Below are 23,938 nucleotides of genomic sequence, written 5' to 3' on the forward strand. Positions count from 1 at the left end.
AAGACAGAAAGAGATAACCAAATGTAAGAATGTTTTCCCTGTAAGTAGAAAAAGCCTACTTTCTTGGGCTTTCTTCTAGAAGGAGAGCATTGAAGGCTTGTGCACTTCTGTAATCTTACACACACCATATGCTTCAAACCTCAGATTGCAATTATTTTGGTTTGATTTATTGCTTTTATTTCATAGGAAACACAACTACTTTATTTGAAAGGCTTGTTAAAGATTCTACCACTATGCTGAAGCAAAGAATTAATTGAAACAAAAGAGATCTCGCATTACCCTAAGTGAACACTTCATGACTTTGCCAGATTGTCTTCCCCGAGCTCCAGAATGTGAAAAATGCTGTCCTTGCCACGGTGATGTCACCAGCACGTTGCTGGTTGCCCTTATGGGCGCCAGCTGGGCTTCGTTACACAGGCTATGCAACCTAAATCAAATGTGTTGTCTTCCTGTGCAGAAGGACGTACTCCAAAAGGTTCCTGTTGCTAAGGGTTTGTCCACGATGTGGAACCACACAGAGGTGTTTATTGACTTTCATTCAGTATTTTAAAATGATTTATATGAAGTGACTATCACTCGTGCACATCGCCGCAGAGGCAGCTGTCCAAAATCTTAGCAGAAATGCAGCATATTAGAATGTCTAGAGTCACCTATTAGGAAGATTGAATATAATTCCTGATGTTGCTGGAGATATGGGAGGTTTTATATAAGACATCCAGGAAGATTGCCAATTTCCGCAGCTCAGGCAGGGCTTCTGAAATACCAAGTCCTGGGCTTCTCTTCATGCTGATGCTTCCTGGGCATCACTTGCTTACTTGTGTGAGTGTCAGAAAATAGCAAGAGAAAGAAAGGAAAGCAAATTTATTTCAGCTGCTTGGCATCAATCCAAGTAAAGGTTAGCTGGGAGACAATAACAGTATTGGCTCATTTGAGTTTTCGACAAGGTTGTTTATCCAAATAGTAATTCTTGGCCTTCATTAACTAAGGATAAAGCTGATACAATTTATTTTTAGTTACTTTGGGAATTTAAATATGCACAAAAATAGACAAAATAGTTTAAAGATCCCCAAGTACCTATTACCCAACTTCAAACATTATCAATTGATAGCCGATCTTATTTCATCTCTATCCTACTCCATAATCCTTTCCCTGTCATGACATCATATCTTTCCGGTATGACTCTCAAAAATACAAAAGCCTGGGGGCTGGCCCGGTGGTGTAGAGGTTAAGGCTCTTCTTCGGCAGTCCAGGATTTACTGGTTTGGATCCCAAGCGCAGACCTACACACAGCTCATCAAGCCATGCTGTGGTGGCACCCCACATATAAAACAGAGAAAGATTGGCACAGATGTTAGCTCAGTGACAATCTTCCTCAAGCAAAAAGAAGATTGGCAACAGATGCTAGTTCAGGGCCAATCTTCCTCACCAAAAAACCCCACATATATATATATATATATGTATATATACACACACATACACACAGGCACACACACACACACGTATATATAAACTCTTTTTTTTTTTAAAGATTTTATTTTTTTCCTTTTTCTCCCCAAAGCCCCCCAGTACACAGTTGTATATTCTTCATTGTGGGTCCTTCTAGTTGTGGCATGTGGGACGCTGCCTCAGCGTGGTTTGATGAGCAGTGCCATGTCCGCGCCCAGGATTCGAACCAACGAAACACTGGGCTGCCTGCAGCGGAGCGCACGAACTTAACCACTCGGCCACGGGGCCAGCCCCAAACTCTTTTTCTTAACATAATCACAATGCCACTTTTTTCTCCTAAAAATTTAATAATTTCACCATACATTCAGCCATCAAAATTCTAGTTGTGTCATAAATGTTATGATTTTTTTAGCAGTTTGTTAGAAACAGAATCCAAATAAGTTTCACAATTTGCAATTTGGTTGCTAAGTCTTATAAGTTTCTTTTAATTCATAGGCTCTCTTTCATCTCTTTTCTCCTCCTCCTCCTCCTCTTCTTCCTCCTCATCCTTCTCCTCACTATTTGTTGAAGAAACAAAGTTTGTTTCCATAAAAATTTTGTTTCCATTGTCCTATAAAATTTCCCAAAATACATTTTTTCTGGCAACAGCTCATTGTCATTTAACATTTTTTGCTGTCATCTTATTTCCTATACATTGTTAGTTGGATTTACAGGCTTAATCCAAGTCAGGTTGGGATTTTTGGCAAGACTACTGTATTAGTCTGCTAGGGCTGTATCAGGCCTAATACAGACTGCGTGGCTTAAACAACAGAAATGTATTTTCTCCCAATTTTGGAGGCTAGAAGCCCAATATCAAAGTGTCAGCTGAGTTTGTTTCTTCTGAGGCCTCTCTCCGCAGCTCGTAGATGGCCATATTCTCCATGTGTCTTTACACGGTCATTTCTCCATGCATGTCTGTGTTCAAATCTCTTAGTATAAGGACATCAGTTATATTAGAGTAGGATCTACCATAAAGGTCCTCATTTTAATTTAATTTCCTCTTTGAAGACACTGTCTCTAAATACAGTCACATTCTCAGGCACTAGGGTTTAGACTTAAACGCTGGATTTCAGGAGGACGAAATTCAGCCCATAACAACTACTTTCCAGGTAGTGGTGTGCTCTTTCATCAAGAGATGCATAACATCTGATCATTTCTTTTTTTGTGGTTTTGGCAGCCACTGATGATCAGTGCCTAGATTCATTAATTCATTAGAGTTTGTGAAGTGGTAATGTTTGATTCCATTCTTCCTTCTTTGTGTATTAGCTGGATTACTTTATTTTTTTTTAAAGTCACGTCATCTTCTATTTTGTGTGCAGTGGTAAAGTTAGTATTAGAAAGGGCAGAATTAATATTTGATTCTTTCCTTCTATTCACTCATTTTCAAAATAATAGCTTGGTTCATTGGAATCCTCCAATGTGACCAGGTCGTTGTGGTTTTTTAAGTGACATTATGGACTCATGAATGTTCATGTATATGTAGGTATCATGTATGTTAATCCATTGAAGTTATTACCCTTTTCTGCAAGTTCTCCTATTTTGGCCAGTGGGAATGTCTTCAAGTTTGGCTCCCAAGTCCTTCAGACAGGACTGTAGTCATCTTGGATGGCTTCCTTGTCTGGTAGGGCATACTATACTAGGCTTATGCTTTCCCTTTCCTTCTCCAGATCCAGAGTCAACCATTTCTCCAAGAAGCCCCAATTCCTTTTAACAGAAAAGGTGTTTGAAGAGCAGAGTCTGAGCACTAGGGGCGCGCAGCAGCTACTGAGTTGGTTCCTATGTCTAAGCCTTTATAGTGAATAGAGTCATGAAAAAAAATATGTAAACACACGCAGTCATTACATCTATGTACATACCCATCTTCCAATCAAATTCAGTGTTTGCTTTTCAACTCTTTTTACCTTAACATCTGTATTTCCTTTCTCCCACTCCAAGAATCCTGGTACTCGACCAAATCAGGAATGATTGAATAAGAACATCACATTATTGCTCATTTGCTTTATCCCACAATACACCCACAACAGAGTCAGAGTAACACTACCAACGCCTCCACGAAGCTTTTTGCAGTTCTTTTGTTCTGATAGCATACCCCATATAGATTTATAGTCAAATTACTGTGCTTTAACTCTCTGTGGGTTAAATCACCAACTGGATATGCATTTAGTTGTTTTCTTCATTTTAAATAGAAGTTAATTTATGTTCTAAGTAAGAAGTAAGATACAAGGTATGTCTGACAGATAAGATATGTACGATTCCAAAATCAAACCAAGTGTGGAGTCAGTATTGCTTTCCTGTTTTTTTCCTTGTTGTTGCCACATGCATTTAACCCAGAGAAAGGGTTGGGTGTCCTGATAGATATGGAGGAGGCAGCGATGCCTGAATTATGTCTTACTGAACAGCTGCAAAGAGTGACTTAGATTCTGGGAGAAACTGTCTTGAAGGCCTTAGCTCTGCTCAGTGGAGAAAACATTTGTTCTGCCACCCACCATGTAATTTGTCATTGAATTTTAATGAGTTAGCCTTTAGGCTGCTAGACAGAAAATAAGCTGCAGCATTCAGTATTAACCCTGTCATCTTTATTGCTGTAGAGGCTAGAAATGAAAAGTTTTTGTCAAATATGTGGTAATTGTGCTCCAAGGTCATTCGTCTGAACGTGTGAAGTTCCATCTCTAAAATGATAGCATCTTGGAATCTAAATACAGCAATTCTAGGAACCAACTCCTACCCGTCCTGCAAGATCAAGAGACCTTGTAGAGCCTTCCTGATCCTTCCTCAAGGTTTAGATTCCCAGATATGTTTCTGCTGCATCCTCCAAGATACTCCCTATAGTAACAGGCCTTGCACTTAATTGTTACACTTTGTTAAGTTTCTAAACCCAGCTCCAGGCACAGGGCCAGATAGAAATAAGTAATCAACAAATATTGGCTGACTCAATATTTCTATCACTGCAGCCTAATATAGTTTATTAGGATGATCTGCTTATGTGTCTGTTCCCCCCACAATAGGGTAAGCTCTTTGAGGGTGGGAACTATGTCTTATTTCCTTGGTACTGCACTTGTCCATAGTTTGGATGGAATACAGAACAGAAGTGATGCTGTTGAAAACTGAATTAAAATTATAGAGGATAAACATAAGATGCTCTTGAGGATCATATTACAAACATGAGGCAACATTTAAAGATAAAGTGATGAATAACATACTCATAAACCCTCAACTGTGGCTTTAATGCTACAGTCTAACCTCTGTACCCTCAGACTATATAAACATAATATGAATGTTCCTGTAAATTTCATTCTATATTTTACTGTTTCACTTTTTAATAGTTAATTCTTTAGTCCATCAGCAATTGATTTTATTGCATGTTGTGAGGTATAGATATAATTTTATTTTTTCTAAAAGTTTAGCCAAGTTGCCCTATCTCCAATTTTTCTTGGGTCCTATATCATGGTGTATAACTCTTCTACAGAATAATTGAATAACCTTGCTGATATAAACACATGGCCTCCAACCTCAGGTGGGCCTTCTGTACGCTAACAAACAGCAATCTTGGGGCCGGCCCCATGGCTGAGTGGTTATGTTCGTGCGCTCTGCTGCAGGTGGCCCCAGTGTTTCGTCGGTTCGAATCCTGGGCGCGGACATGGCACCGCTCATTGAGCCACGCTGAGGTGGCATCCCACATGCCACAACTAGAAGGACCCACAACTAAAATATACAACTATGTACTGGGGGGCTTTGGGGAGAAAAAGGAAAAAAATAAAAAATCTAAAAAAACAAAAACCCAGAAATCTTTTTACTTCTCCTTGGTGCATATCTTTCTCAGTCCCTGCAGCAGCTGTTCCAAACCTCCTTGTTTCCTCAAGACCCCTACTCCATCTCATTCCCATTACTTTCATCGGTCCTCTACAGTGCAGAGCCTTGTACAACACTTCATGGGCCACTGAATTGTACACTTAAAAATGGTTAAAATAGGAAATTTAATGTTGTATATGTTTTACCACCTTAAACACACACACACACACACACACACACGCACACACAGAAGACTTCATGAGGACACTGACGCCCTCAGGTCTAAGCTCCTTCAACACCCACTCCGCACTTACATGTACAAGTACATCCCCACCTCCACAGACAAAGAAATCCTATCTCCTTCCTTTTAGTCTCTGGGAATGAAGGAGCCTTTCTTCCCATCCAGGGCCTCCACATTCACCTGTGCCCCTGAACCCACAACTCCATCACCACTTACCCTAGGATATTGCTCTGTAGCAGTCAGCCCTTCTCTAGAAAAAGTTTCTCACATCCTCAAAAAGCCTACACTTGGCCCTTCATCTTCCTCTAGTTACTGCTCATATTTTCTTCCCTTTCTCACTCACATTTTTCAAAACCATAGCTTGTACTTGTTGACTCCACTTCACCTCCCCTTCACACCTCAATCCACTGTTGAGCTTCCGTCCCTTTTTTCCTTCCCCTTCTCCCAAAGTGTCCTATTTGTTCTCTTCTCACCAAGGACTCTGATCACCAAGGTGGACATTGTTCAATTCACATCTTATTTAACTTTGAAGATCCAGTTCTCTTTTTCTGCCATGTCTTCTTTCACAGCTCTTCTCCTTTTTTCAAACAGAGTTTGAATTCCCTCCAATTCTGCTCTTATTTATCTGGCCATCTCTCTTCTCATCCACTCATATATTTTCAAGTACAACCTAAAGATGATGACAGAAAAGGCTCCTCAGCACAGTACTTCCATCTAGCTTCACATGTTTATCTATCTGAAGCCCCCCACGGGGACTTCAAATCCATCTGAACTCAGCATCTCATCACCTTCTTCCTTGATAAACAAGATGCTCCTTTTATGCTCAGTCTGAGCTGGTCCCCTATCAAATTATTCACTCAAACTAGAAATTAGAAGTTGTCACTGCCTCCATCATTGCTTTCATCCCCCATATCCAATACCTGAGTCCTGCCAGTTTTACTCCTTGATAATTCTAGAATCTGTTCCCTCCCGTCCATCTTGACTCTTATTCCCAGGAGAATGATAACCATCATTCTCATGGGCCTGGCTAACAGACTCCTGCCCGGTCTGTCTGTATGTAGTAATGCCTCCCTCATGTCTATCCTTTATCCAAAATGTAAATCTGACTTTATCACTTTGGGTACTGTGAAAAAGGGTGAGTAGATAACATTTAATTCCTTCCTGGGGTTCCCATCCTCTAAAGGTCAGAATTCAAGTATGAACCCTTCATAGTCTAGCTTTTGATTTCACCTGTCTCTGTACCATTTGTTACACTTGGGGATCCAGCAGCATTGAAACACTTATTGCGTCAATCCATGCTATTGATCACTTCTAGACTTTCACAACTGACAGCCATTCTTCTTGAAACACTCCTTCCCTGCGTGCCTACCCATCCTTCCTTGGCTAACGTCACCTTTTCAGACTCCTCCACAGAGAGCCTCCCATGCCTCCTCTGCTCACCTCTGGGCTGGGTTACATGCATAACACCTGGGGCGTAGCTAAATCCCTGCTCTTGCCATACTGTTTCCATTTTCCCTGCTACACTATGAGCTGTTTGATGGAAAGGACAGTGCTCCAAAAGTATTTATTAACTTATTGACTCAGTAAGTGAGTAGTCTAATTAAGGACTATAAACCAAAGTAGTCAGAAAAGGGTATTTTTCTCTTCCTTGAATATTGAGGGGACTATTTAATTTGGAATTAGTTCCAAGAAAAATGCAAATGCTGAACAAAAATTTTCCTTTTGAATATTAGTAATTTCAAAGCACCCCTGCTACTGAGGCTCTTGGAATTGTTTCTCATAGGCTTCAAATAACACATCTGAGCAGTGCAGCTCTCTTCGTCACCGCTCTGCTCAGTGAACAGTTGGGGAAACACAGCAGTCATGGACCTAATGATGACATCAATGAGAAATTATGTGCCATAGATAATAAATTTTACCACTACTAAAAGCTGAAATTTTTCCAAGCTCAAATTCTTTGAAATGGTTTGAACTCTACCAGGGAGTAGGAAGGAAAAAACATGTTTAATGATCTTTTTTTTTTAAAGCAGAAAGCAAATAATATACCTCAAAACAGTTCATTGTCCTTGGACAAAATTTGATGAAACCAAAAAAAATTAGAATTCACCTACTTTGAGGTGATAGTTTTCAAAAATGAATAGAAAGCCTCAAGAAAGTGGCTAACGCTATGGTCATTCTGAGACTTTCTTATAATGGAGAAGGGAGCTAACATTGTGTGTGTCAGGTCCATTCTGGGTACTTTACACATGTTGACTTTTCATTCTCAAGTGAACCCCATGATATTCATTCCCCTTTTTTCCCTTGCGACTGAGGTTCAGAGGGCATCTACATTTCATAAGAGAATGCAAGTAAGCCTAACTCTGTCCAACTTCAAAGTCTTGCTCTTCCAGTTATAGAAACCTGAAATTATGAGCAGGCTTAAAAGAAAAAGTAAAAAATAATGAAAAGCAGATGATGGTAAGTAATACATATTAAATGGAATGGATGATTATTATCTTGTCATTTCAACTAGTAATATAGATATAAGCTAAATGATATTGTTGATCTGTGTAAACCACTTATGTAGATGTTAGTAATACAAGAATGTTTGAAATTACAGGCATACCTCAGAGATATTGTAAGTTCAGTTCCAGACCACTGCAATAAAGGAAATCCCACAAATTTTTTGGTTTTCTAGTGCATTAAAAGTTATGTTTATACTATACTGTAGTCTATTTAGTGTGAATAGCATTGTGTCTTAAAAAATGTACATACTTTAATTAAAAAATGCTAACCATCATCTGAGGCTTCAGCAAGTCGTAATCTTTTTGCTGGTGGAGGGTCTTACCTCGATGTTGACGGCTGATGACTGATCAGAGTGGTGGCTGCTGAAGGATGGAATGGCTGTGGCAATTTTTTAAAATAAGACAACAAGGAAGTTTGCCTCAGCAGTCAGCTCTTCCTTTCACAAACGATTTCTCTGTAGCATGTGATGCTGTTTGATAGCATTTTACCTACAATTCTTTCAAAATTGGACTCAAACCTCTCAAAACCTGCTGCTGCTTGGCCAACTAAGTTTATGCAATGTTCTAAATCCTTTGCTGTCACCTCAACAATCTTCACAGCATCTTCACCAGGATAGATTCTATCTCAGGAAATTACTTTCTTTCCTCATCCATAAGAAGCAACTCCTCATCCATTAAAGTTTTATCATGAGGTTGCAGCAGTCTAGTCACATGTTAAAGGTCCCCTTCTAATTCCAGTTCCCTTGCTATTTCTACCACATCTGCAGTAACTTTTTCCACTAAAGTCTTGAATCCCTCAAAATCATCCATGAGGGTTGGAATTAACTTCTTCCAAACTCCTATTAATGTGATATTTTGGCCTTTTCCCATGAATCATGAATGTTCTTAATGGCATCTAGAATGGTGAATCCTTTCCAGAAGGTTTTCAATTTACCTTGCCCAGATCCATCAAAGGAATCACTATTTGTGGCAGCTATAGCCTTACAAAATGTATTTCTTAAATAACAAGAGTCGGAAGTCAAAATTACTCCTTGATCTACCGGCTGCAGCATGGATGTTGTGTCCACAGGCATAGAATCAACATTCATCTCATTGTACATCTCAATGTACACAGGCAGAGTAGATTTAGCATCATTCTTAAGGGTCCTAGGATTTTTTGGAATGGTAAATGAGCATTGGCTTCAAGTTAAAGTCACAAGCTGCAGTAGTCCCTAACAAGAGAGTCAGCCTGTCCTTTGAAGATTTGAAGCCAGACATTGACTTCTCCTCTCTAGCTATGAAAGTCTTAGATGGTGTCTTCTTCCAATAGAAGGCTGTTTCATCTACATTGAAAATCTGTTGTTTAGTGGAGCCACCTTCATGAATTATCTTAGCTAGATCTTCTGGATAACTTGCTGCAGCCTCTGCATCAGCACTTGCTGACCTTGCACTTTTATGTTATGGAGATGGCTTCTTTCCTTAAACCTCATGAACCAACCTCTGCAAGCTTCAAACTTTTCTTCTGCAGCTTCCTCACCTCTCTCAGCCTTCAGAGAATTGAAGAGAGTTAGGACCTTGCTCTGGATTAAGCTTTGACTTAAGGGGATCTTGTGGCTGGTTTGACCTTATATCTAGACCACTAAAACTTTCTTCATATCTCAGTAAGGCTGTTTTGCTTTCTTACCGTACATGTGTTCACTGGGGTAGCACTTTTAATTTCCTTCAAGAACTTTTCCTTTGCATTCACAACTTGGCTAACTGTTTGGTGCAAGAGGCCTAGCTTTCAGCCTATCTTGGCTTTCCACATGCCTTCCTCACTGAGCTTAATCATTTCTAGCTTTTGATTTAAAGTGAGAGATGTGCGACACTTCCTTTCACTTGAACATTTAGAGGCCATTGTAGGGTTATTAATTGGTCTAATTTTAATATTGCTGTGTCTCAGGGAATAGGGAGGCCTGAAGAGGGGGAGAGAAATGGGGAACAGCCGGTTGGTGGAGCAGTCAGAACACACACAACATTTATTGATTAAGTTTACCATCTTATATGGGTGCAGTTCTTGGCGCTCCAAAACAATTACAATAGTAACATCAAAGATCATGATCACAGATCACCATAACAAATATAATAATGAAAAAGTTTGCAATATTGTGAGAATTACCAAAATATGACATAGAGACACTAAATGAGCAAAAGTATGCTGTTGGAAAAATGGCACTGATAGACTTGCTCGACACAGGGTTGCCACAAACCTATGATTTGTAGAAAACACAATATCCATGGAGTGCAATAAAATGAGGTACGCCTGTACCATCATCAGGACGTGTTCATTGCTTTACAAAATTGAATAGATGATAGTGAAATAAAAACAATCCGAACAGCTGTAACACGCCTTGTCCTTGTTTTTCTGTGCTCTTGCTAGTATACAAACTCTATTTGCCTAGGCCTAAAATTTTAGCTCATCTGTTTACTGTTAGTTTGCAGTCCATGCTTGGATTTTGTTGCCATAAACCCTTTTGTTAGGTCCGGTAGCTGCTCTCTCGGTAACCCTGGTCCCCTGAAACAAGCTCTAAGAGCTACAGTTCTGACATCTGAAATGCTGAGAAATTATAGATGATAGGCCAGTGAACTGAAGGTGCCTCTTTCTTACACACTTCAGCCGTCAGTATCTTTCATAAATTACACAGAGAGTAATTCGCAGTTAAGGGCCACATTCTGAAATGAACTGAATTTTTCCCCACCTGGCCATCAAGTGATAGCCTCTTAAGTTTTCTTCTTAAGAATAACAGCGCTGTCTCCTTTAGCTAGCTTTTCTTTCAAAAGCAGTTGCATCTTATCCTTTTGCTTTAAGTGCTGCATCTTGAGATGAGGAATATTCATTCATTCAGCAAGAAACGTTTACATGCATCCTGCGTTTCTCCCTTATGGCACCACCTACAATCAAATTATCAAGCATATGTTGGGCTGTTTCTGTCCTGTCTCTTCTGAAAGAATATAAGAAAGGCAGGAATTATGTCTTTCTTGTTCACTCCTGAATCCCCAGGCTAAGCTGTGGTGCCTGGCGTGTAGTTGGCAGTTGAATCATTACTTAATGGATAAATGAGCACCAACTATCTATGTGGCATTGCAACAGTGACAACTGCGGGAGCTCTGTACTGACCTGACTACACCTGCAGCTTCCAGAGAGCCTCCTCCCTCAACACTTAGCTGAAGAAGAGGCTAGGGGAGGAGGCTAAGGGGAAGAGAGTACAAAGACAGTTTCCAGGTAAGGCACCTAAAAGGCCAAAGTAGGAATGGATGCTGATAAGCTCAAAAATTGCAGAACTTTGCTACTTAATGCTCATGGAAATCCCTCCAATGTGCCAGACACTGACGGCCTTAAAAATAGAAAGCTGTCAAGATTTATGGATGTTTTGAAGAAAACAACTCCAAGAAAAAAAGCACGCGTTTATGTACCAATATATTTTTAAATAGTGGCTGTCATTAACTTGTGGTAGTTTAACAAATGGTTTTGGCAGCATTTCATTATGGAATAAAATAGGCAATTTTCTACACACCACCTAACTAATGTCAATTACAGGCACACCTTACACCTTTCTGAATAAACAGAAAGCCCTGTTTATTCAAGTCAGTGAATATTTCTTTGGTTCTGTAATCCTGGTTTTAGGCAGAAATTTTTTCAATTTAAGAGCCCTAACTACTAAAATTCTAGTTGACTATTGCCATTTCTGCCATTTTACAATTAATTTTGACTTTTATAAAAATAAAATGCTTGTTCATTGTACATAATTCCAGGGTTTTCTCAATTTAATGAAATGATTTAGGTACATGTACATAATCCATATACATAGTACTAAAATGCTTATAATAAATACACTCCTTCTTTCCTTCTCCCCTGCCCCAAAGTTCTGTTCTACAACAGCAATCACTTTTTAGCTCATTTGTTCCTTCTGGAACTTAACCCAATGTTTTACACAATAAACACTCTCTCTGGAGCCCCCATTTGTCCTGCTCCTATCTGAATCAAGAATTCTCTAGACCCCTGCATGGCCACATTCCCGATACTTTCCTTTAACATAGTCTTGGGAATCTCCTTTGCCTGTCACTTTTGTTGGGTTTCTTGTTTCTTGGATGGTATTCCTTTCTCTTTCCTTGATTTATCCCCTTGTCTTGCTAGATTATATTCTCCAGTTGCTTCCTAGGAAAAAGCGCTTTGAGGTTCATTTTTTATAGGACGTGCATGCCTGAAAAACATCTTTTTCCTACTTTCCAACTTGATTACTTGGCTAGGTACAGAATTCTGGGTTGAAAGTCACCTTCTGTCAGACATGGAAGTCATTGCCCCATTGTCTTCTAGAGTCTAGTACTGCTGTCGAGAAGTATGATGCCTTGTTGGTTCCTGATCCTTTGTATATAAACTAATTTTCCCCTGGAAGGCTTTGGAATTGTCTCTTCATTCCAGCCTAACGAAGTTTCACAGTGATATGCCTTGATGTAGGTTTCTTTTTAATTTGCTTTGATGGAGCCTTCAATCTGGAAATTCCCTTCTGAGAAATTTTCTTGTATAATTGATTTCCTTACTGATGTTTTCTCTGATCTCTTTTTAGATCTCTTATTAGTCAGATGTTAGTCTAATTTAATCTTGATTTCTTATTTTCAATTTTTTTTTCTTTCTTTTTTTCTATCTCTTGAACTTTTAGTTCTACTTATGGGAGATTAACTCAGCGATATCGTATGGGATTTATATCCTATAGTGAATCTCTATTATGATGATTTTTATCTAACAATATAATATGGATTTTAATAGATGTATTTTGCTACACTATTTCAATGTATTTCATTTATTTATCTAATAGATAACATTTATTAATAGAGTGGTCTGATTTGCTCAAGACAGTTTTAGTTTAGTCTATTGTGCAGGTGACCCATTCAGTTAGCTTTCTGTTTCACTCTTAAAAGTGTCCTGCTTGGGGTGATCAATTATATGGCCACACTATTGACTGAGCACTTGTATTTACCAAGTGTTGTTTGAGACACTGTATATGCAATAACACATCTACACAACAACCCAGTAGAGTAGATTCTTTTACCAACGGCTTACAGATTGGGAAACTGAGGCATAGACAGTTTAAATAACTTGTCCAGGGTCACAGCTACCAGGTAGTGGGGCTGGGGCTTGAACTCAGCAAGTCTGTCTTCAGAGCCCTTGTGCTGAATCACTGTATAGATACCGCTTCATAACTGCCTATAATCCCCTATTTGAGCCATTATGTTATTTCTGACTGTATTACTGCAAACACTGTTAGACTTTCCTTTAGCTAAACCTTTGTATGTCTCCTTTATTATATCCTTGGGAAGGATACACTCGTAGAGAACCAGCTTTCTTGATTTTCAATTCAGCCCTCTTTCAAAATGCCATGCTGTCCACCTCTTGAGGATGGGTGCTGACTAACAAATCCTATGATTAGGAAAACACAGACAACAAGAAAGCAGCTTGGGAGAGCCAACACTCGGAAAAGAGCTGTGTGTCTGTGACTCTGAAGTAAATGAAAAGTTAGGGGATGTTGGAGTTAATTCTGATCCTTTAAAACTCATGTTGCTCTTCTCTTCATGGCTGACATCCAGTTTCACTGTCCTTACCTTGGAATTTGTAGCCTCCTTGACACCAACCTTCCCTCCCCCCACCATCTGCTTACAATGGCTGTCCACAGGAACTTGAATATTCCTTAAGACATTGTTTCTAAGACAGATCTATAAATTGTCCAATAAGTGGCAAATATCAAGGGCCCTGGTTGACAGACAACTTTGTCATGACATTAGGTTAGAGGCATGTCAGTAGCTCCTTTCTTGAATGATGTTTGCCTGTAAGTAATTCTGTTGATTTCATCATCTCAGCAAGTCTCTCATTTGTATGGATAAAAAATTCACCCGAGTAGGCAGCCAGAGATTTTCCTAAAATGTTCCTTCTGAACTCAGCTTAAATTTCATCTCTCTCAGGAAGTGCTCATTTCTTGAACTCCTCCAGCTTCTCTGACCTGAACTCTACCAATTTGTGCCATTATGAGTACAAGAAGAAGTGGGATTTGTCTTTTATACCTGATTCAGCAAATATGTATCGAGTGCCCATGTATGCCAAGCACTGTGTTAAATGTGTGGAAGCAAAAAAGAAAACAAGATGCCTCCATGCCCCACAATCTTCAGTAAAGCCGTGTAGCTTCTCAGAATTCACTTGCTTAAAACAAAAATCCCTGCCAATTCACTGTTTGCAGTACATTCTCTTATGACCTCTTTTAATTTGACTGTAAACTGTTCCTCCCTTTCCTATCTCTGCTTTTTATTCTTCTTGTTGAAATTAGAAATACTGTATGTTTGTTTTGGAAAACATCCAATTGCAAACAGGAGAAACCGTATGAAAATGAGTTAGTCATTGGATCACATACCTAGAAAAGCTTATTTAAAACAAGAGAATGTTTCCTTTAATTCAGAAGAAAAAAAGAAAAGGGTTAACCCACACCCAGTTACTGCAATCATTCTCCATCCATGCCTATTGTATTGAAATCTTCTGTTTACATCTCTCTCCTGAGAGTCTGTGAGCTGCTTGAGAGTAAGGCCCCTGCTTAGTAATTTTTAAGTTCTAGCATCTGGCACAGGGCAGGTCTTCATTTCATGTTTGTTGAAGTATATCTTTATTGGTTTTAAGATGCAATAAATTGTACAACACACCATTGATTTAATATCAGCTTTTCATGGGAGGAAAAAAAGACACCACATTTGTAGACTACATTTGTAAACAACTATTATAAAACACATCCTGATTTCGAGAAAGTCAAAATTTAAAATGTATGCCTCAGAATGGAGGAAATCCTGTAATTGTCCTCTACTGGACTTCCGGTCTCAAAAACAGGGTAGACTCCTGCCTCCACTGTGTCAGCAGACAAAAATTCTTGAGCACTGGTTGTATTGATTCAAATCATTCTATTCTTCCTACAGTGCTTTTTCTGAGACCACAGACAGTTTACAAATATTTGTCTGTTATTGTTTTCTTTGATTTCCATTTCCTTATATTAAACCCTCCTCTTCAAAATTCTTCCCTGCCTTTTATAGCGGTCTGTTGTCTTAAAGGCTCTACCTCTAAGACTCCTTTGCTCCTTCAGTGGCTCTCATTCATCCTGTCCTCAGTGTGGGCATCCCCCCCAAGGCTCAGTCCCCTTCTTTTCCCAGTCTTCGTTAGTGCTTCTCCACCCTGGCTGCATGTCAGAATCACTTGGAGAGCCTTTAAAAATGTCCAAGCCCAGATCCCAACCCAGATCAATGGAATCAGTCAACTTGGACTGAAATGTTAGCTCTGTGACCCTTGGTCATGTAATTTAGCCTCTGAAATCAAATTTCTTCACCTGTAAAATTAAGATAATGTTAAAATCTCCTCCATAGATTGTTGAATACATTCATACTCCCCATCATTACAGCAAATCTCATCTTCTCTTCTCCCCATTTATTTAATGCCTATGTTTCTTTGAAAGCTCAACTCAAATCCTCCCTCCTTCTCACAGCCCTTTACAATCAAAATTTATTTTAGATTGTTTGCAAAGCACACTGAAAACTCAAGATAGACCTGCTGAAAGTGAAAGTCTCCTACCCAGCTTCCTCCAGCTGTTCTTGTCACCTTTCAATTCTTTCTCCACACAACACTGCAACATTCCAGAGTGATCATTAAAAAAAATATTCTAATCTTGTTGCTTCCTATTTTAAACCTTCCAATCAATTCTCCCTGTTCTTAAGTTAAAGTCCAAATTCTTTAACCCAGCCACAAGGTTCTACAAAATCTGACCCTCATCTTGCTTCCCTCTCATTGCTTTCTAGAGTGCAGCTGGCCTGGTCCTTACTGGATATGCTCTTCCCCTCATCTGGGGCTTGCTCATGCCATTCCCTCTGCCAGAAAGGGTCTTATACTCGCCTTTTCAAAGTCAGCTTAATAATTACTTCTTTGGTGAACACTTCTCTGACCCTCACTCCAAGTAGATGCCCCTAGTAAAACCTTCTCTTTACATCCCATAAACACCCTTTGTAATGAAATGTTTTATCATGAACTGGATGGATTAGGGCAGGATATTAACTTTTTAATATACCTCTATGTTGTTTGATTTGTTGCTACAAGTATGAACTATATTTGTCATTTAAAAAGATTATTAACAAGCCTGAAAAACAGTATACTGTTTTTTAAAAGTTGTACAGTTGCCTAACGTCTCTCTCCTCTCCTAAAATACAAATTTCAGGAAGGGCATGTGCTTGGCCTGTCTTGTTCACCACTGTGACCCCAGAATCAACACTGCTTCGACCACAGGAGGGACTAGATTTATTGAGCCAATGCTGTTGACGGAGGAGGCCAGAACTTGAAAACAGATTGGGAGGCGAAGCACTAACCTTGCCCAAGAAGGACACGAGGCTCAGTACCACCTAGAAAAGGCAAGGGAGTGGAGCACACCTGGGCCTGTCTGAGTCAGCATCCTATTTAAGAACATCCTCTCAGCCCAAGAGTGGGGCAGGAAGGTTTTTAAGCAGTAGATGTGCTTAGAGTCTCAAGACTGAGGCAGCATTCAGGTTATTGGCATCAGATTAGTTAAAAATAGGACCTGGGCCAGAGGCTACAGGCAAATTTAGGGGGGCATCATTATACTGTAAAAAATTTTTAAACTTTTCTAGTTAAAATTTTCTAATTATAATTGTGTTCTTTATGAATTTGGCACTCAACACATGCAGATTGTTTTTGTAATTTATGTACGTATATCTCTCCAACTGAATCCACAATTCCCTAAATACAAGGTGTTTTTCATAAATGTTTGACCTCATGGCCTGGTATAATCCACATCATATTTCCTAGAAACGAATACAGCCAACATTCTTTCACCCAAGGAAAATGTTCAAAGCTTCAATATTTCTCAGATACTTTCTAACAAGTTTTTTATATTTAAATAAATGCAGCAAATTTTCACACATATCGCCAATGCTTGTTGAAGTTTCTTTGATTTTCAATGGCCTTTAATGGGTTTTTTTTTTGCTTGGAAATATTTGATAGGGCATTTGTAAATAGATGCCTGCAATGTATCTGAACAAAGTAGAATATTTTAATGAGAACATGTGCTTTGCATGCAATATATTCTAACCATTTCTCCATGTTTTTAAACATAGGATATGCTTTATAAGTTAAAAGAACTGCCCAGTGAGAACTTTTGTTGTCCTGGCATTGTTGTAGTAACTAATAAGCTTTTAATATCGGATCTGAGGGCTTGTCTCTTTTTGGCGCAGCTTATGTTGTGGTGGTATATCAGAGAGAGACTAAAATTCGTTAATTTTGCACATGGTAATAGCTGTGTCCTTCAACAATTAAAAATGAGATGAAATAGGCTCCAGAAGTCCTCACTTCCAAAAATTGAAGGATAACAAAGTCATTATTGAATCTGCAGTCTTGTAAGAGCAATGCTGATCAATCCTTTCCCTCTTAGGCATCTGAATTATGTGTTATATCTAGACGACAAGCCTAGGTTTTGCTCTTTTCCTATACTTTAACATACTTTGAGCTAGACGTATTTAATTTAGGTTAGAGGCTGCCTCATGATAGCGTGAATTCAGGTCATTGTGTGACTTCGGTAGGATTACGTTTATTAACCAAGATTGCCCATTATGATGGTTTCTAGGCCAACGGCATGAAATGAGTTTTTTTTGGACAAAAAAATTATATTGTTGTTTTTCCACAGAGGGAATTATTTACGTAGTTAAAGCTACTCTACACATCCAGTTGCTATTCTTAGTAGCTACAGGCGGTTTCTCTTTTTCTCCACTATATTCTGACAGTTGTTTACTCTATCTTTGCTTTGTCTCTTTCCTCCCTTTAATTAACACCTAAAACATAGAGAAAACTTTATGTTTTTATTAAGAATAAAAATTCACAATTTTACAAAGAAATCTACATGAAATAAAAAGAAAGTGGTAATATACTTAAAAGTTACAAAAATTAACCGATATTAATTTAGGAAGGAAACACTAATTAATTAATTAAAAATGTATTAGCAGGTGCTTACCATGGGTTTTGGTGTCTGTGGCTTATTTTATCAATAGCAGCTTCACTTACTTCTCCATACTGTAAAAGGAAGAAAATTAATGTACTCTAATTCCAGGGTAAATTGGCATCAAGATGTCTAACAGTCCACATTCGTAATCAAAAAGGAAGTCAGATTGGGAAATGAAACAGGAAATGCTAAATTCAGTTAAAAGAAGATAGTCTTCCGATTCTTGAACTGAGAGGAAAAAGTACAAGACTAAGATAAATGTGATCCTATGGGCTTTACTTTCCCTTTCTGTGGAAGGACGGGGATTAGGTAGCAAGAAAAGTATAGTCCGCGACCTCAGAACTCTTTTCTATCTTTATGATTCTGTGTCTAAATAAGAAGGCATTCTAAACTACCACTTATCATTTAGACTCAAACATTTTAGTTCTTCCCACTTCACCTAATCCCCACAGAATTAGAAATGTGGTGGTAATGACGTAGGAAAGAGCTGGATTGTAGACAGCCTGTGGTAAAGTGTAGCTCTGAATACTCCTTTCAGGAAGCATAATTTAGAATATTCATAAATATTTGGTAGCTTAGAACCAGTTCCCACATAAAAAAAGTAATCCCCACAGCTTCTCATGTACATTGACATAGTCTGTTATCACTGAATAAATGACCTCCATATACTGGCTCCTTTTCCCCAAGAAGTAGCCAATGGATGGTACATCTTATACATAAGCGTGGAAATAGAGGTGTCAAATTTATGTTGAATTTTTCCATACTAGGGTTGGGAAACAATGATATGGACTATCAAAAGTATTTCACTTCAGTTTTGAATGCATTTTTTACTTACATTGATGTGGGATGCTCTATATTCGTAACATCTCAAAAGGTAGCGGTCATACTACAATTTCAACATCACAGGAATTACCCACTATTTTTTTTTTCTCTTGCCTTTTTTCTTCCTTTTCCCTCAGGCTTTCGCTTAGCATGACTTTCCCGATCACGTGCGTCAGAGTTACTTGTGTTGGGAAAGCAGATCTATTTACTTAAGTCATCGTCTCAGTGATGAAGACCTGAAACCTTGATCACTTCCAGCTTTTTAATGTCCATTTGTAAAATAAATAAAGGAAGGGACAGTATAAACAAGATTTAAATGCACGTATGACCCACTATTCCATAGAAAATTTGAAAAGTGAGCATCTGTATGCAGTCATGCATTGCAAACATTTCAGGCAACAATGGACTTACACCAGCATATACCATGGTGGCCCCATAGATGAGGACCGTACAGCCTAGGTGTGTAGTAAGCTATGCATCTAGGTTTGTGTCAGTACGCTTTATGATGTTTGCACAAGGATGAAATTGCCTAACGATGCATTTCTCACAATGCATCCCCATTGTTAAGCGACTCATGACTGTGTAATGGTAAGATTATGGTATAACTTTATTTCTCAGTTGATTTCTGACATGTGATTCCCTGAAAATTGACCTTATCAATTGACTTATAAATTATTTTATCAGCTTTTGTACAAATTTTCTAGGACTTGGGCAGTCTTCTTTGATTTTCGTTCCCATTTTTAATAATCAAAAATTGCATCATCCTAACTGGAAAGATGTTTCTTTTTCTTTTCTTTTCTTTTCTTTTTTTTTGTGAGGAAGATTGGCCCTGAGCTAACATCTGTTGCCAATCTTCCTCTATTTTATGTGGGATGCAGCCACAGTGTGGCTTGATGAGTGGTGACAGATCCATGCTTGGGATCCAAAGCCATGAACACTAGGCTGCCAAAGCAGAGCACATGAACTTAATCACTACTCCACTGGGCTGGCCCCTGAAAAGACTTTTCTTCGAAACAAAGAACAGATTCTTTTGTGCTCCTTGTTTCCCCTATAGCTATCAGTGTATAATGCTATAAAAAATTTATCTAAAATAAGCTGGCCTTTCTCCATCTTAATTTGTTAATGAAATCCATCATGATTTATTTGGACAGATATGTTCACTGTGGTGTTAAATCTAATGAAATTCAGAATCAAAAAGATCATTTTTTTTTACTGATCAGTTGGTCAGTTTTGAATCAGATGAAAGACTGATTCAAAAACTAATTGAAGGGGCTAGCCCCATGGCCTAGCGGTTAAGTTCAGCATGCTCTGCTTTGGCTGCCTGGGTTCGGTTCTCTGATGCAGACCTACATCACTCGTTGGTGGCCATGCTGTGGTGGCGACTCGTGTGCAAAATAAAGGAAGATTGGCCCAGACATTAGCTCAGGGCCAATCTTCCTCAGCAAAAAAAACCCAAAAAACAAAAACAAATAATTCAACATCATCATGGAAACAGGTAACAACTGATTAGTATATTCTCTATTTTAAGGAAGTCATTGAGACTCTTTTACAGTTAATTTGAATGTTTTAAACTAGCAAAAATAATCATAACTCAAAATTAGATATTTCCTGGGGCCGGCCCCATGGCCAAGTGCTTAAGTTTGCACACTTCGCTGCAGGCAGCCCAGTGTTTTGTTGGTTTGAATCCTGGGCGTGGACATGGTGTTGCTCATCAAACCACACTGAGGCAGCATCCCACATGCCACAACTAGAAGGACCCACAATGAAAAACATACAACTATGTACTGGGGGGATTTGGGGAGAAAAAGGAAAAAAATAAAATCTTTAAAAAAAAATTAGATATTTCCTATTAAGCAATCTTTAAATAAGTCTAGACATTAACAAAATGGAAATACCTGCCAACTACATTCAGATACTGTGAATTAGATACAATTTCTGAAATGAGTTAAAAACTGATGAATTTGAGTTAAATTAATCACAGATATTTGGGGTTCATTCTAGTAAACAATTAAAATGGTTGCTTAGGGGCCGACCCAGCGGCATAGCGGTTAAGTGCGCACATTCCCCTTTAGCAGCCCTGGGTTCGCTGGTTTGGATCCTGGGTGCAGACATGGCACCACTTGGCAGGCCATGTTGTGGTAGGTGTCCTACATAGAAAGTAGAGGAAGACGGGCATGGATGTTAGCTCAGGGCCAGCCTTCCTCAGCAATAAAAAAGAGGAGGATTGGCAGCAGTTAGCTCAGGGCTAATCTTCCTCAAAAAAATAAAATAAAATCGTTGCTTAATATTTTCGCTTTTAATATGAAATCACTTCTGGTCTAGTCCTGACACACTTAGGAAATCTTCTTTTTGGGATTGATCACAGGAATCCTCTTTCTTTGTTGCTATACTTCACTCAAGATGCTTCTCTTACGATATCTATCCTTGAGTTTCCTTACTAGAAAGAAGCATTTTCCATCTCTATAGCTATGAGGTCTTTCTCACCAGGAGAATGCATACAATGGCAATGCATTTCAAGAATGCATGGACACCAGGGTTTCCCTTCTCTACCCTCCTCCTTGGTAACGGAGAGCTCTTAGTACCAAACATTTGAGTGGAAAATCCCCTAAGGCTACCTTTTCTTATGCTAATGAACTTTTCTTTCCATGCCTCAATTTGCAAAATATTACTGTTAACCCCTTAGGTGTCTTCCCACAGCCAGTGAGAAGCATTCCCACTGTTGTAGCTGGATCACTAAATTGCATAATGTTGCCTATTCTGGACTGGAACTATTGAAGGGAGAAAGGGGGCATAAAGGCCTTTGTGTGAATGCAGCATTTGAAGTATTCATTTTATATTCAGAGCATGAGTGGAAACAAAACAACTCTTTCTGAAAGATGTCAGTGTTTAAGGCATGGATTCTGTGATGAATTTTTCTTGTTAAAAAGCAAAAAACGAACAATGCAGAGGCACATACTTCATTTTATGCTACATTATATATGGGCTTGAATACCAACAAAAATTGTATCCTGTCGTCTTTTTTTTTTAATTGCAGTGTTTTTAGATAATTTGAATTAGTACACCAACTTTCAGCAAATAGACTAAACATCGGGTTTTGTGAGTTTGTTGACTATGACCCCAGTACTTTTGTTTTCTGTGGAGTGTCCAAATAATGAGCAACGTATTCCATTATGTTTCTAATGTGCTGATAGTAATATAATTAAAAAATCCAGATAGGCAAGAAAATCTAGTATATATAGACATTAGTAATAATAGATCCATTTATTGGGACTTAAACTAGATACTATACTAAGTTCTTTACATGCATATCTCACTTAATCCATTTAATAACCCTCTAAGGTATTATCGTTATCTCTGTGGTAGCAGAATTCTAAGATGACCCCCAAGATTCTCACTGCTTGGTGTGCACACCTTCTCCCAGATATTTGCCCAAATACTAATCTAGGTACTGCTGTGAAGGGATTTTGCAGTTCTAATTAAGATCCCAAACCAATTGACTTTAGTAAAGGGAGATTATCCTCAGTGGACCTAACTTAACCAGGTGAGCTCTTAAAAAGATCTGGGCTCTTCCTGGCAAAGGGGATTTGAAGCATGAGAGGGATTTGACGTGAAGGAGATTCTCTGTTGCTGGCTTTAAACATGGAGAGGGCCATGTGGTGAGGAATGTGGGCACCTTCTAGATGCTGAGAATGGCCCCTGGCTAACAACCAGCAAAGAAATGGGACCTCAATCTTACAACCACAAGGAACTGAAATCTGTCACGACCACATGAACTTGGAAGAGACCCTAAGCCTGAGATGAGATCACAGCCACAGCTAACACTTTGTTTTAAGCCTTGTGAGACCTGAACAGAGAACCCAGCCATGCCTTCCCAGGACTTCGGACCTACAGAATTGTGAGCAAATAAACGAGTGTTGCTTTAAGCTGCTAAATTTGTGGTAATTTGCTATGACCAACAGAACGCTAATAGAGTCTCTTTTTATAGATGGGAAAACTGAGATGTTATAAAAAATAGTAGGCAGCCTAGCATACAAAGAGAGAAAAGGAGGAAAATGAAAATTCTTCAACTGGCTACTTTTGCTTGTAAGTCACTTTCAATTTTTCATTAAGGCCGCAAGCATAGATTTGCCCTGAAAAGCATCATGAGTACCAGTTGCCTCATTTATTCTCAGTGAGAAGGCAAATATCTGTTATTTTCTCCCTGTACTTCTCCAGGGAAATAAATGTTTTCCTTAGTCATTCTATAATTCAAGATACACTAGGATTTCTTTGAAAGCAAGACTAGAACTTATTCTGTCGGGAATTGTTAGGATGTGTGATGAGTAACCAATCATCCTGCTATCAGCCCTTTATCCAGAGTTGTTGACAATCCCTACCAGGGTCTGAAATCTGAGCAGATTCAACTATTCAAGCTACAGAAAAGCTACACAAGAGCTTCCCAAGTCTCCATTCACGCTCAGTGCACAGTTTCTGAAATATCGTCAAGCACCTGTTTTGCAACTGTTCTCACCCTTGGCGTTTTCTAATGTGTCAGCAGTGATGTTAATTCAAAGGTTAAAAAGTGTGCTGCTCTCAAGTTAATTGTCCAATTAGCTTTTCAACGTAGAATTACACTAGGAGTGGTAGCTCAGGCATTGTGAACAGTAACAGTGTAACTACGTTTCAGTAAAAAAAATAAATGGTAAATAGTTTTCAAATGACTATTGAATCAGCTAGGAGTAGAATAAGTCTCCATCTAATGCACACTTAAAAATTTGTTTCTCCTCGGGGCTGGCCCCATGGCCGAGTGGTTAAGTTCGCACACTCCGCTGCAGGCGGCCCAGTGTTTCGTTGGTTCGAATCCTGGGCACGGACATGGCACTGCTCATCAAACCACGCTGAGGCAGCGTCCCACATGCCACAACTAGAAGGACCCACAAGGAAGAATATACAACTATGTACCAGGGGGCTTTGGGGAGAAAAATAAAATCTTAAAAAACAAACAAACAAACAAAAATTCGTTTCTCCTCGTCTGCAACTTGGTCTCTTAACAAAGACACTGCATGAGCAGAGAAACT

General features: G+C 38.9%; 1 protein-coding gene across 1 annotated transcript in view; it reads right to left on the bottom strand.

The window, feature by feature from the left end:
- The window catches only part of SPMIP2 (sperm microtubule inner protein 2), a 62,826-nt gene that overhangs the window by 14,655 nt on the left and 24,233 nt on the right, over positions 1–23,938 (bottom strand). Inside the window, exon 3 of the mRNA XM_070506527.1 lies at positions 18,072–18,130. Within this exon, the coding sequence (XP_070362628.1) occupies positions 18,072–18,130 (59 nt within the window). The remainder of the gene's footprint in view (positions 1–18,071; positions 18,131–23,938) is intronic.

The sequence above is a fragment of the Equus asinus genome, chromosome 3 (assembly GCF_041296235.1).
Source record: "Equus asinus isolate D_3611 breed Donkey chromosome 3, EquAss-T2T_v2, whole genome shotgun sequence".
Classification (NCBI taxonomy): Eukaryota; Metazoa; Chordata; class Mammalia; order Perissodactyla; family Equidae; genus Equus; species Equus asinus.